Source organism: Macaca mulatta, chromosome 19, assembly GCF_049350105.2.
Source record: "Macaca mulatta isolate MMU2019108-1 chromosome 19, T2T-MMU8v2.0, whole genome shotgun sequence".
In the NCBI taxonomy this organism is placed as follows: domain Eukaryota; kingdom Metazoa; phylum Chordata; class Mammalia; order Primates; family Cercopithecidae; genus Macaca; species Macaca mulatta.
The window spans coordinates 21,559,063-21,573,790 of NC_133424.1; the positions used below are offsets into that span (position 1 = coordinate 21,559,063).

Here is a 14,728-nt window from a genome sequence, read left to right on the forward strand (position 1 = left end):
TATTAAGGTATACAGTATAAGCACCTTGGCCGGGCGCAGTGGCTAACGCCTGTAATCACAACACTTTGGGAGGCCGAGGCAGGTACATCACAAAGTCAAGAGATCAAGACCATCCTGACCAACATGGGGAAACCCCGTGTCTACTAAAAGTACAAAAATTAGCTGGGCATGGTGGCACGCACCTGTGGTGCTACTCGGGAGGCTGAGACTTGAACCTAAGAGGTTGAGGTTGTAGTGAGCCAAGATCGCACCACTGCACTCCAGGGTGGTGACAGAGACTCCGTCTCAAAAAAATAAATAAATAAATGTAAGCACTTAAAAATTTTTTTCCCCTTATATGAACACTGTGTTTCAGTCATTTTGCTGAATTTTTAAAATACTTAATTTCAAAAACCGAGTAACTCTAACATGAAAATTAAAGTTTGAGCCCAGTGACTCAGAGCTAAGGCTAATATTGAGCCTGCAAAAGGAGTTTATGAAAGGCCTAGTTAGTTTTTTTTCCGGAGAGCCTCCCCTGCAGAAGTTCCAGCCTGCTCACTCCAGTCATGGAAGAAGGCTTTCTGCTGACAGAAGCTGCAGAGTCCTGGAAAGCTACAGGCAGATGCAGTTAAGGCTAAGATAAAAGGGGACAGGGAGGGTCACACTAGCCATGTACTTGTTATTGTACATCAGGGATGCTACTGATTTAGTATCCTGAAACTTTGCTGAAGTTGTTTATCAGTTTAAATAACTTTTGTGCTGAGACTCTAGGATTTTGAAGATACAGAATCTTGTCATCTGCACACAGGAATAGTTTGACTTCCTCTCTTCCTGTTTGAATGCCTTTTATTTCTATCTCTTCCCTGATTGTTCTGGCCAAGACTTTCAATTCTGTGTTGAATAAGAGTTTTGAGAAAAAGCATTCTTGTCTTGTGCCAGTTTTCATGAAGGAATGCTTCCAGCTTGTGTTCATTTTCTATGTTGACTGTAAGTTTGTCATACTTAGATGACTCATTATTTTGATGTAGGTACCTCCAATGCCTAGTTTTTTGAAAGTTTTAAACATGAAGGATGGTAAATTTTATTGCAAACTTTTTTAACATCTACTGAAATAACCTTGTGGTTTTTGTCTTTAGTTCTGTTTACTTGAAGAGTAACATTTATTAATTGTATGTTGAACCAACCTTTTATTTCAGAGATACAGCCAAGTTGATCACATTAGCTTTTTGGTGTTCTCCTGGATTTGGTTTGCCAGTATTTTGTTGAGGATATTTTCATCAATGTTCATTAAAAATATTGGCCTCGAGTTTTCTATTTTTTTGTTTTCTATTTGCCAAATTTTCATATCAGAATAATGCTATTTTTATATAATGAGTTGGAAAGAAGTCCCTTTTTCTCAGTATTTTGAAATAATATTAGTAGAAGTGGTACAAGCTCTTATTTTACATCTGGTAGAATTCAGCTGTAAATTTGTCTGGTTCTTTGTTTTATTTTTGGTGGGTAGGCTATTTATGTATTTATTTAATTTTGTTTTATTTTACTTTTTGAGAAAGAGTCTCACTCTGTCGCCCAGGCTGGAGTGCAGCGGCGCAATCTCAGTTCACTGCAACCTCCACCTCCCGAGTTCAAGCAATTCTCTGCTTCAGCCGCCTGAGTAGCTGGGATTACAAGTGTGGACCACCACACCCAGCTAATTTTTGTATTTTTAGTAGAGATGGGGTTTCACCATGTTGACCAGGCTATTCGCTATTCTTGAACTTCTGACCTCATGATCCACTCGCCTCGGCCTCCCAAAGTGCTGGGATTATAGGCTGAGCCACCATGCCCGGACAGCTATTTATTTATTTATTTATTTTTATTTATTTATTTTTTGAGACAGAGTCTCACTCGGTCGCCCAGGCTGCAGTGCTGCCACAATCTCGGCTCACTGCAACCTCTGCCTTACGGATTCACCCCATTCTCCTGTCTCAGCGTCCCGAGTAGCTGGGACTACAGGCGCCCGCCTTCATGCCCGGCTAATTTTTTGTGTTTTTAGTAGAGATGGGGTTTCACCATGTTAGCCAGGATGGTCTCAATCTGACCTCGTGAGCCACCACACCTGGCCCTGACTGGCTATTTGTTACTAATTCAGTTTTGGAGCTTGTTATTGGTCTATTCAGGGATTCAATTTCTTATTTGTTCAGTCTTTGGAGGATGTATCATTGCTCCAAGGTTACAATCCTCAAGCTTGGCCCAGCGAACTTTCTAATTCATGTTTCCTCAGTTTTTTCCTTTTAGGTAGACATATTACTTAGAATGTGCTAGAGGAACCTCTATGAAGGGATCTCTCCTTTGATTGTACTCCGCTTGCTGTAACACCCAAGGATGTGGAGTCAGGTTAATCCCAGCTAGAATCTGCACATAGGGTCAGGCCTCTGCCTGGGATTTACAAGACAGGGCCAGACTTTCGATTGAGAATGTAATGAAAACCAACAAAATATATTTTCTGCATTGTGAGATGTCAACATAGACATCTTAAAGCCCCCCTTTGAGAGTGTGGCTTTGTAAGCTTTTCAGATCTTGTTTGGTGACCTGCTACAGTTATATGAGAGGCTCCAGGTATAAATAGAATCTGATGACAGAATCTGTAAGTGTAAACAAGCATCTTCAGAGTGAGAGATCAAGGCCACAAAGTATCCAGAGCCATGACCACAACTATACCTACCTGTAAATTGTAATTATGGAGTAGAGTATTCTTGTCCTTCTCACGCAAAAGCTAGCAAATCAGGATAGGTTGTCCAGATTCTGGAGCTCCACCAAAGCAGTTCTATTTTCTATTTAGAATCAGCCTGAGTTTCTCCAGTTCGGCTTATCATTGGGCCATCAGCCTTGGGTCACTGGGAACCCTCTCACAATCACCTAGGTTTCTTTAAGACATTTGAGGATGTCAGGGACAGAATTGTGTCAGGCTGACAAGAGTGATTAATTCTGCTTGTGTCTCAGTGTAAGAGAAAGGAGTCATTCTGTGTTTTTTTCTCCCTCATAAGAGATAACTTTGGTTGGTGCCCAAATTAAAGTTTATCAAGTTTTCTGCTAGTTGGGTGAAAGACAGAGGAGGTCTGGCAACTCAAATAAACTAATTGCTTCCATTTTATATTATCATTCAAAAAATAGATGAAGCAGTCATGGTCCCTACCATCCAGGAACTTTTAGTCTAGACTAGCAACTGAATACATGGTTGAATTAAGCATTATATGGTTGGTAGAATGAATAGATGTTTGGGAAAAACAACAACAACAACAACTTGGGCCACTTTTTGAAAATATTGCTGTGACTTCTGATGTTATCACCTGAAGGGATATTTATGGACTGAAGAGGTGTTATTATTTGTGTTTATTTTACTTTTCTAAGAATACATATTTATCTTCTAATAAAATTATCCTAGAAAACTTTAAAAGATTCATTTAAATTGCTTATTAGTGTATGTTATAAAATTGAGAGCAGTGGCAAAAATAGATTAAAGTTACATAAACTCTGGGATTTAAGTTTTTCTTAGGTAAGCTTAGGAAAAACAGAACTGGAAATACCTCAGTGGCATAGAGAACAAATTCAACCTAGGGTCTTCTCCCTGCCCCAGTTCTGATCAGATTCACTTTTTTTGGAGGCATTTTTAGCTCTGGCCCCACTCTGGAGTCTTTCCTTACAAAACTGATTTATAGAGATTCACGTTTTGGCTGGTAAATCCTGCTGACTTTCTAGAGCTGGTGCTCACAATATCCTGAAACCCAAAAGTAGATACATAAGAAAAATAAACTATACATTTTAAGATCTTAATTTTTAAATTTTGTAGTAAAACCAGTGCTTACAGAAACATTCCATTTAGCAACTTGTTTTCTATTCCTGCAGATCCAGTAGTTGCTATACAAGTCACAAACAAGTATATATAAACAGAAAAAATCCTCTAAACTACATTAAACTCTTTCTGTCTATATTTCTTTATATATCTTCATCTGTCTATATTTAGCTTTTAGTTTATTTTTAAGAAAATCAATGACAGAGAAACAGAGGAAGAAATACTAATTCTGGGCCCTTTATCTAAATCCTGAGAATTATTGAACACTTAGTATGAACTTCGAAGGTCTTATTAGGATTTAATCACAGAATGTGTTATTCCCAGCACCGTGCTCTGTATCATACTCTTGAGCACATAGTACCTGCGCAAGAATGCTGAATGTAAGGGGCTCTGTGCTGTGCCTGCTTTCTCTAATGCTAATGATAAGCCCAGGTGGAGCAACATAGCAACATTGACTTTGACAGGGGACTTGTTTGGAACACCCATTCATGGACCCTTTCTAAACTTGCAGAATCACATTACATAAAGTGGGACCAACATTACCAAGTGATTTTTGAGTTCATTAAAGCTTGAGAGGCAATGCTTAGCTAAGTGACTATCAGCCCAGGCTTCTCATTAGGATCACATGGCCAATTTGCAGACATCTCTTTACTTGTGCCATCTCCCCAGGTTCTGTGTATTGTTCTAGGTGAAAGTATTCATGTTGTTTTAATTGTTTCTCATGTGACGCTAAGGTGAGGACAAAATCAAGTGGGTGGGGTTCAAGATACATTCATGAGAGTTGAGTTTCACCTTTGCACTAAAAGGTAGTCACAGGAACTGTTCTATTTGGTTTTAATAGGAAGAGGTCAGTGTGACCCATATTTTCATCACCATAGCAGAAATTGCTGGTGTTTGTGGCAAGGGCGGGCACATGAAGACAGAAATAGAGAAACATATTTTTATATTCATTGAGCAGCTTGTTGTTCCTGAATCTCTGCTGTTATAAAGGACAGAAATGGGTGGGCTTTTTCTGCAGGTCTTAGTTCTTTTTTCTGTAGTTGTGAGGCTAGCAGGTAAATGGGTGGTGCTGACTTCTTTACAGGAATTTTCTCAAGATGCAGGTGTAACTTCTCCAGAGAATGTCATCTGAAAAGGATTTCCAAAGAAGGCAAAAGAGGAAAAATGGCTTTTTTTTTTTTCAGCTAAATATGTCTCAGATGAAGATCTGTGTCCACTCTGCCTCATGGAATGCCATGCATTTAGTCCTTGCAAACCTTTACTTCTCTACTTGTGTTTCTTTTCCCCTAATGAGTTTAACGACTTTTTAAAATTCTTGTGATAGTCAAGGGTCTCTGCAAAATGTTTCTCTCCTATATCCCAGAACCTTCTCTACACTCTCTAAAGCATGACTTCTTATATGCCATGCAAAATTCTTAAAATGAATTTATAGTCTGCACTATTTAAAATGTTCCCTTTGTTGCCGTTGAACATGGGAAAATGTAGATATTCAAGATTCCCATTGGCGGAAAGCTGGGCTCCTTAGTAAAGATAAATAGCATGTAGTCTTGTGACTTCATCTGTTTTCTCCATTAACTCTGTGCGGAACAGGATTAGGAAAATGCTTATTTAAACAGGATAGCGTTTATTACCCTGAAAATTCTGAAAAAAAGTTATTGAGAGATACCTGCTCTCTCGGGTGCTAAAGAAAGACTACTTTAAAATGTTATTAAAAATTACAGACCATAGAAGATATCTGCATCTTGAACTCCACATAATACTGACTTTTCTGTATGGTTAAATTCAGACTAGAATTTACTTTTTGAGAGGCAGTATCTCAGCAGTGATGATGTGTTCTTCTGTGTGCATCGCATCAGCACATCATAAACATTTGTCCTAATGCAGTTGATTTTAAAATTTACTTAAAGAGCTCTCTGAAATACTTATTTCACTATAGAGTTCATTATTTTTCTCTTCATTATTAAGTATCTTTATGTAGCTAAAGAAGAGCTGTGCATAAACCATCACATTTAATCCGGCAGCTGCCTTTCTTTCTTAGGTTTTCCTTGCGTATATCTGTCTTTGGAAAATGAAGACTCTTGTCTTTGTTTACAGGGCAGAAAAATTGAGTAAAACACAGGTTCTTCCGCTTACGGGATATTTGACAAAATATTCTTTCTGGGCCAAACACATTGGCATTACTAGTGAGCTTGTTAGAAATTCAGAAAGCAGAGTTTATTTCAGATCTTCTGGAAAAAAAAATTGTGCACAAGGTCTTCAGTTTATTGTTCACATTAAAACTTGAGAGGTGCCTTCTAACTCAACATCTTTTTTGTCTGAAAAATATACACAACTCGTTCTTTGTGTGGCAAATATAGCACTAAAAAAGTACATGTTTGTGTTTATGCATTTAGTTTTATACTTTAGTATTCATAAAAGTATATATACACTGGTGTTGTAGATCTTATACCATTCTCATCCCTCAGAGAATACATTAGAGATATTTCTGTGTTGAAAATTGTTGAATAACTTCAGTCATTCCTGTAAGTCAGAACCAAGCTTTTTTACTCTCTCATTTAACCTTAACTCAAATGATAAATTTTGCCCACGTGTAAATATGTGTGTTTGTGTGCACATGTGCATGCGTGTGTGTGTTTGTTTCAGGGGCCGTTGACATTTAGGGATGTGGCCATAGAATTCTCTCTGGAGGAGTGGCAATGCCTGGACACTGCTCAGCAAGATTTGTATAGGAAAGTGATGTTAGAGAACTACAGAAACCTGGTCTTGGGTGAGAATAACTTTAATACACAATTCCTTATATACCCTAAAGTTTTCATTTCTCTGTTTTCGTAGAATAATTTTTGATAATTTATGCTTTTCATAAATGAGTTTCTGATGCCTGTTTTAAAAAAATCTTGAGGAATTGTCCATGTAAAAAAAAAATTCTTCAGGATGTTTTATCTTGGCCTGATCTTTTTACATGTCTGAGCTGGTCTATATCCTTCACTCTAGAGTAGTGATAATTTCAGAAATTTAGTGGTATAAAATATTGTTGCCCATATGTTAAAATCTATATGCCACCACTAATTTTTTATCCATGAATACTGGGTGGTGAAATTAAGCACCTACAAATTTAAAATATTTTCTAAATGTTAAGAACTTTCTGTCATTAAATAGTATTTTGGGATAAATTTTCTAGAATATTCTATTACATCCTCTTTATTAAGCATGGTACTAGGTAGGCAATTAGAGAATACGGGCAAGATTCATGTTATTTATTTTTAATAAAGCAGGTATTGATGTCTCTAAGCCAAATCTGATCACCTGTCTGGAGCAAGGAAAATATCCCTGGAATATGAAGAGACACAGTATGGTAGTGAAACCCCCAGGTAGGTGAGAGTGAATGAAACAGTTGACATAGATGAAAGGTTGAAAGATTAAAAAAAAAAAAAGCCAGTCCCTGCCAGGCGCAGTGGCTCACGCCTGTAATCCCAGCACTTTGGGAGGCCGAGGCCGGTGGATCGCCTGAGCTCAGGAGTTCAAGACCAGACTGTTTTATACCAACATGGTGTAAACTCTGTCTCTACTAAAAATAGAAAAATTAGCCAGGCGTGGTGGCAGGTGCCTGTAATCCCAGCTCCTCAGGAGGCTAAGGCAAGAGAATTGCTTGAACCGGGAGACAGAGGTTGCAGTGAGCCGAGATCGCACCACTGCACTCCAGCCTGGGGGACAAAAGCAAGACTTCATCTCAAAAAAAAAAAGAAAAGAAAATAGTTATCAAGTGAATATAATACCATCACCAAATCTGTCCTGCTGATTTGGGAAGCTGTGTTCCAAAGCAAAGAGTTCCCGGAAGCCTGAGGTATATATATTTTTGTTGTTGTTGTTTTTGTTCTCACATAGGGCCATCTTCTGTCTTACGCTTTTAAATTCTCTAAGGATTCTACTTTCTCTTCATTGATACTCCTTTAAGTTTACAGTGAGAGCGAAAATCCTCTTCATGGCATATAAGAGACTGCACAATCTGACTGCTTTTCCATTGTTTTGGGAGACACACAAATATCTGCATCTGCATGATTTTGAGAAACTTATGTTAAACTATTTTATTAGTTCTCTTTTTGCATCATTTCTAAAATGTGTGAGAGTAGTGGTCTCTGTTCTATTGGTTTTTATGTTAATTTTCTGAACATTCCATCCTATTCTTGTTAGTATATTCTGGAAATATAGTTTGAAATTATAAAGTATGATGTCCCTCTGTTTTTTTTTCTCATAATTAATTTGGCTATTTGAAGTTTATTGTAGTTTTTTGTAAATTTTAGAATTGTAGTTTTCATTACTATAAGAAAACATGCTACTGGAATTTTGATAGGAAGTTTCCTGAATCTATAGATTACTTTAGAGAATATAGTACTTTAACAGTATTTATTTTTTCAATCCATAAATATGAAATATTTTCAAATTTATTTGTGTCTTCCCTAATTTCTTTTATTGATTTATATCTTTCATTGTTAAGATTTTTTGTCTCTTGGGTTAAATTTGTTCTCAGAAATTAATTATTTTATTTATATTTTTAAAAAGATTGTTTTCTTGGTTGGCACGGTGGCTGGGGCCTGTAATCCCAGCAATTTGGGAGGCTGAGGCAGGTGGATCACTTGAGTTCAGGAGTTTGAGACCAGTCTTGCCAATACGGTGAAACCTTGTCTCTACTGAAAATATAAATAATTATTTGGGTGTGGCGGTGAGCACTTGTAATCAATCCCAGCTACTCAGGAGGCTGAACCAGGGGAATCACTTTTACCAGGGAGGCAGAGGTTGCAGTGAGCCAAGATCACTGTATTACACTCCAGCCTGGGCCACAGAGCAAGACTGTGTCTCAAAAAAAAAAAAAAAAAAAAATTAAAAAGAATAAATTTTTTTTTTTTGAGATGGAGTCTCACTCTGTTGCCCAGGCTGGAGTGCAGTGATGTGATCTCTGCTCACTGCAAGCTCCGCCTCCTGGGTTCTTGCCATTCTCCTGCCTCAGCTGCTCGAGTAGCTGGGACTACAGGCACCAGCCACCATGCCTGGCTAATTTTTTTGTATTTTTAGTAGAGACAAGGTTTTGCCATGTTAGCCAGGATGGTCTCGATCTCCTGACCTCATGATCCACCCGCCTTGGCCTCCCAAAGTCCTGGGATTACAGGTGTGAGCCACCATGCCTGGCCTAATAAAACTTTTTAAATTTCTATTGTATCCAATAGCTTGTTTTAAGTGTATAGAACAATAACATACGTTTATGTTAATTTTATATTTTGTTAATTTACTGAGTGTATTTATTAGTTTAAACAAATTTCAGTGTACTATGGTTTTTTATGTGTAAGATTATATATTCCTCAAACAGCAACTTTTACTTGTCTTCAGTTTCAATGGCTTAAAAAAATTTTTTTTTTCATTATTCTGCCACATACTTCCAGTGCTATGTTAAAATAGAAGCATTGACAACGGGCACAATAGAGTTTACTATTGGTATCTGTGAATTTGAAACAGCAAACAACTCCTTAAGTTTTCATAAACTAATTTCAGGAGGTAGAGATCTTTTCTTGGGTCCCCAGGGTTCTGGGATACCCCCTGGGTTTGTAGTGGAGTGGGGTTGTAACTTGGTTGCAAGGCTGCTGGGTCTGCACTAGGGTCCACATTTAGTTGTCTTGTTGCAAGAGGCTTGGGTAGTTGTAATTCCCAATTTTTTTTTTTTTTTTTTTTTTTTTGAGACAGGAGTCTCGCTCTGTCACCCGGCTGGAATGCAATGGTATGATCTCAGCTCATCAAAACCTCTGCCTCCCTAGTTCAAGTGATTCTCCTGCCTCAGCCTCCTGAGTAGCTGGGATTACAGGTGCCTGCCAGCACTCCCAGCTAATTTTTTTGTGTTTTTAGTGGAGACTAGGTTTCACCATGTTGGCTAAGCTGGTCTCGAACTCCTGACCTCAGGTGATCCGCCCGCCTTGGCCTCCCAAAGTGCTGGGATTACAGACGTGAGCCACCGTGCCCGGCCACTCGTTTCTTGTAAATGCTTGTTAGAAGTTTCGCATCAGAATATTTTATTTATAATTATACTGCATATTCTCTGAAATTTTACTGCCAGTTATTCAAAATACCTGCCTTTGATCAGTATACACTTACAGTCAAACACTGTAGTCAGATTCTTTCTTAATGGTACGTTAATGTTGCATACCAAATTGTATGAGTAAACATGTCTCTTATTGTTGTGCAGTTTCATATTAGTGGTGTTTTTTTTGTTTTTTTGAGACGGAGTCTCGCTCTGTGGCCCAGGATGGAATGCAGTGGCTGGATCTCGGCTCACTGCAAGTTCCGCCTCCCGGGTTCACGCCATTCTCCTGCCTCAGCCTCCCAAGTAGCTGGGACTACAGGCGCCCACCACCTCGCCTGGCTAGTTTTTTGTATTTTTTAGTAGAGATGGGGTTTCACTGTGTTAGCCAGGATGGTCTCGATCTCCTGACCTCGTGATCCACCCGTCTCGGCCTCCCAAAGTGCTGGGATTACAGGCTTGAGCCACCGCGCCCGGCCTCATATTAGTGGTGTTTTAGTGTAGGTTTCTTAATATCAGCTTATCATGGTTTTTGGTTGTTTTATGTATTACAATTTTAGTCAATTTGCAATTCTGTCTGTATACTTTATGTTGATGTGAGGTTTACTTAAAAGATAAGTCAGCCATATGTCTGTCACAATCATATATGTGTGTTTATCTATAAATATGACCCCAATATTGGTTATGGCTTATCTTGTATATATTCTTTCTTTCTTTTTCTTTTTCTTTTTTTTTTTTTTAGGTGGAGTCTCACTCTGTTGCCCAGGCTGGAGTGCAGTGGCGCAATCTCAGCTCACTGCAATCTCTGCCTCTCAGGTTCACATCATTTTCCTGCCTTAGCCTCTCAAGTAACTGGGACTACAGGCATCTGCAACCACATCTGGCTAATTTTTTGTATTTTTAGTAGAGAGGGGGTTTCACCATGTTAGCCAGGATGGTCTCGATCTCCTGACCTCGTGATCTGCCCGCCTCAGCCTCCCAAAGTGCTGGGATTACAGGCATGAGCCACTGCGCTCTGCCTCTTGTATATATTCTTTCTTAGCTGATTTTCAGTGGTGGTTTTATCTTGTCTAAGTGAGTAGTCATGTAAATATTTTCACCATTTCTTGTTTTCATGATTTGTTTAATCATGAATATATATTTCCTTTGTGTAAGAGAAACACTTCTGTGATTCGAAGGTAATTTTTGAAAAGATTTATAATTCTTTGTTTTTTTCAGTTTTTTGGTTAGAAAATTAATTGTTGTAAAAACACATAAGATTTAGCGTCTTAAATCTATTTAAGTGTACATTTCAGGGTCCAACATGTGGATGGCTCACATGTATAATTTCAGAAATTTGGGAGTCCAAAACAGGAAGATCACTTGAGCCCAAAAGTTTCAGACCAGCCTGGGCACCATATGAAGATTCCCTCTTTACAAAAATTTTTAAAAAGTAGTCAGGCATGGTGGTGTGCGCCGGTGGTCCCAGCTACTTGGGAGATTGAGAGGGGAGGATTACTTGAGCCTGGACAAGTTTGAGGCTGAAGTGACCCTTAATTGTGCCACTTCACTTCGGCTTGGGTGACAGAGTGAGACCCTATCTCAAAAGGAAGCTATATATTTCAGGCATGTTAAGTATATTCACATAGTTACGCAAAAGACTTCTAAAAGTTTTACATCTTGTGAAACTAAAACCCAGTACCCATTAGGTAACAATAACACATTTACCCTCTCCCCAGGCTTGACAAACACCCTTCCAATTTCTCTTTTTATAAGTGTGACTACTTAAGATATCTTATATAAGTGGAATCATACGGTATCCATCATTTCATTTCTGACATATAGGTGACATTTGGAAAGTTTATCGTAAAATGTGATAATTTCTTCTTTAAAACTGAATAATATTTTATTGTGTATATATATATATGCAACACTTTTGATGTGTTTATAAATCAAGAGACATCTGAGTTGCTTCAGCCCTTTGGCTTTTGTGAATATGGGTACAATAAACATGGATGTTCTGATAGGTCTTCCAGGTCTTGTGTTTCATATTTTGACTATAAATTCATAAATGGGATTGCTGTATTTGATAATTCAATTTTTAATTATTTGAGAAACATAACATTTTAAAATAATGACTGTATCTTTGTTTTCTACTAACAATATAGGTTTCATTTTTATTGCATCATCAACAGATTTGGTGTGCTTAAAAAATTTATAGTGGCCATTGTTATGGATGTGAGGCAATTTTGTTTTTCACTGTGATTTTCATGTGTTTCTGTACAAAGTAGAGAAATGTTCTGTGTCATTTCAAGTGCTCTTTTTCTATATGTGTATCTTTTCTGATGAGAATTTTGTTCAATTGCTCATTTCTAAATCAATTTAGCATTATTGTTCAGTTTTAAGAGTTGTTCATATATTATGAATATTAACTCCTATCACATATGATTTGCAAATATTTTCACCTATTTCCTAGAAGGCATTTTCCCTCAATTGAATATTTTTTTTAATGTGCAGAAATTTTCAAGTATAGTGTAGTTACATTTTTCTGTTTTTTTCTTTGTAATTCATGCATTTAATATCGTATCTAAGAAAATGGTGCCAAGACCCATATCATCTCATTTTTTTAAGAGATTTGTTATTTTTTCATGTCTAAGTTTTTTTGGTTTTGTTTTTGGTTTTGAGATGGAGTTTCATACTTGTTGCCCAGGCTGGAATGCAATGGCACGATCTCGGCTCATGGCAACTTCAGTCTTCCAGGTTCAAGCAATTCTCCTCCCTCAGCCTCCCAAGTAGCTGGGATTACAGGCAAGCACAACCACGCCCAACTAATTTTGTATTTTTAGTAGAGACTAAAAATACATGTTGGTCTCTGTGTTGGTCAGGCTGGTCTGGAACTTCTGACTTCGGGTAATCCACCCACCTTGGCTTCCCAAAGTGCTGGGATTACAGGCATGAGCCACCACGCCTGGCCGCATGTCTATGTATTTTTTTTGTAAACTTTTTGTATATAGTTTTAAAAAATGATGTAACTTTATTTCATCAGTGTTGATGTTGTTTTTAACATTTTTTGAGAAGATTATCTTTTCTCTATTGTGCGTTCATGGCAACTTTGCGAAAGATCATCTAATCATATACAGAAGGCTTCATTTCTGGGCTCTCTGTTCTTTCATCTTTTTATTTTTGTGTAAATATCACACTGTTTTTGTTATTGCAGCTTTTAATGTGTTTTGAAATCAGAAAGTATAATGTCTCTTTGTTCTTTTTTATGAGTGTTTTATATAGTTTATAATCAAATTATAAAATGTTAAGCAGGCCGGGTGCGCTGGCTTACACCTGTAATCCCAACACTTTGGCTTACACCTGTAATCCCAACACTTTGTTGCCCAGGCTCAGGAGCTCACAACCAGCCTGGGCAACAAAGTGAAACCCCGTCTCTACTAAAATACGAAAAATTAGTAGGGTGTGGTGGCGCGTGCCTGTAGTCCCACCTACTCAGAGGCTGAGGCAGAAGAATTGCTTGAACCCGGGATGCGGAGGTTGCAGTGAGCTGAGATTGCTCCACTGCACTCCAGCCTGGGTGACAGAGTAAGACTCCATCTCAAAAAAAAAAAAAAAAAGTTAATGTTTTTGCAATAAAACTGCACTATTGTAATTTGTTTTGTTTTGTTTTGTTTTTGTTTTTGTTTTTTTAAGACGGAGTCTGGCTCTGTCGCCCAGGCTGGAGTGCAGTGGCCGGATCTCAGCTCACTGCGAGCTCTGCCTCCTGGGCTTACGCCGTTCTCCTGCTTCAGCCTCCCGAGTAGCTGGGACTACAGGCACCCGCCACGTCGCCTGGCTAGTTTTTTGTGTTTGTTTTTCTTTTAGTAGACACGGGGTTTCAACGTGTTAGCCAGGATGGTCTCAATCTCCTGACCTCGTGATCCACCCATCTCGGCCTCCCAAAGTGCTGGGATTACAGGCTTTTTTGTTTGTTTGTTTGAGATGGAGTTTCGCTCTTTCACCCAGGCTAGAGTGCGGTGGCTGAATCTCAGCTTACTGTATCCTCCGCCTTTTGGTTTCAAGCGATTCTCCTCCCTCAATCTCACATTGCGTTAAATCTGTAGATTACATTGAGCATTATGGACATCTTCAAAATATTTCAAATTTTGAACAAGAGCATGCTGAAGGGTGTGTTGTTTAATTTCTATGTATTCATACTTTTTTTTTCTATTTTGTACTGCTGAGACCAGCTCGACTGGGGAGACCCCAACCCAGAGGCGCTAGAGGAATTAAAGACACACACACAGAAATATAGAGGTGTGAAGTGGGAAATCAAGGGTCTCATAGCCTTCAGTCTCACCTGAACAGAGATTTACCCACGTATTTATTAACAGCAAGCCAGTCATTAGCTTTGTTTCTATAGATATTAGATTAAGTAAAAGTATCCCTTATAGGAAATGAAGGGATGGGCTGAAATAAAGGGATGAGTTGGGCTAGTTATCTGCAGCAGGAGCATGTCCTTAAGGCACAGATTGCTCATGCTATTGTTTGTGGTTTAAGAATGCCTTTAACCGGTTTTCTGCCCTGGGCAGGCCAGGTGTGCCTTGCCCTCATTCTGGTAAACCCACAACCTTAGCGTGTGCATTATGGCCATCATGAACACGTCACAGTGCTGCAGAGATTTTGTTTATGGCCAGTTTTGGGGCCAGTTTATGGCCAGATTTTGGGGGGCCTGTTCCCAACATGTCCCCCTTCTTTGATTTGCAAATCGATAAAGGCAAAGGCAGCTTTGTCGCAGTGAGCTACTTCTTGCAGGAGTCAAGATCCATAACTACAGACTATCAACACAGATTAAAAGCACAATCATTGAACTCACAGAGCTTCTGAGTGTTTTT

General features: G+C 38.5%; 1 protein-coding gene and 1 pseudogene across 2 annotated transcripts in view; one reads left to right on the plus strand and one right to left on the minus strand.

The window, feature by feature from the left end:
- LOC106994678 (hsc70-interacting protein pseudogene) overlaps positions 1-14,110 on the minus strand; it is a 146,369-nt pseudogene extending 132,259 nt beyond the window's left edge. Inside the window, exon 1 of the transcript XR_013409331.1 lies at positions 13,780-14,110. The product of XR_013409331.1 is annotated as a hsc70-interacting protein pseudogene (transcript). The remainder of the gene's footprint in view (positions 1-13,779) is intronic.
- LOC693611 (uncharacterized) overlaps positions 1-14,728 on the plus strand; it is a 156,593-nt gene that overhangs the window by 3,201 nt on the left and 138,664 nt on the right. The window contains 2 exon segments of the mRNA XM_077978581.1: positions 6,455-6,578; positions 7,081-7,179. Coding sequence (XP_077834707.1) covers positions 6,455-6,578; positions 7,081-7,179 — 223 coding nt within the window.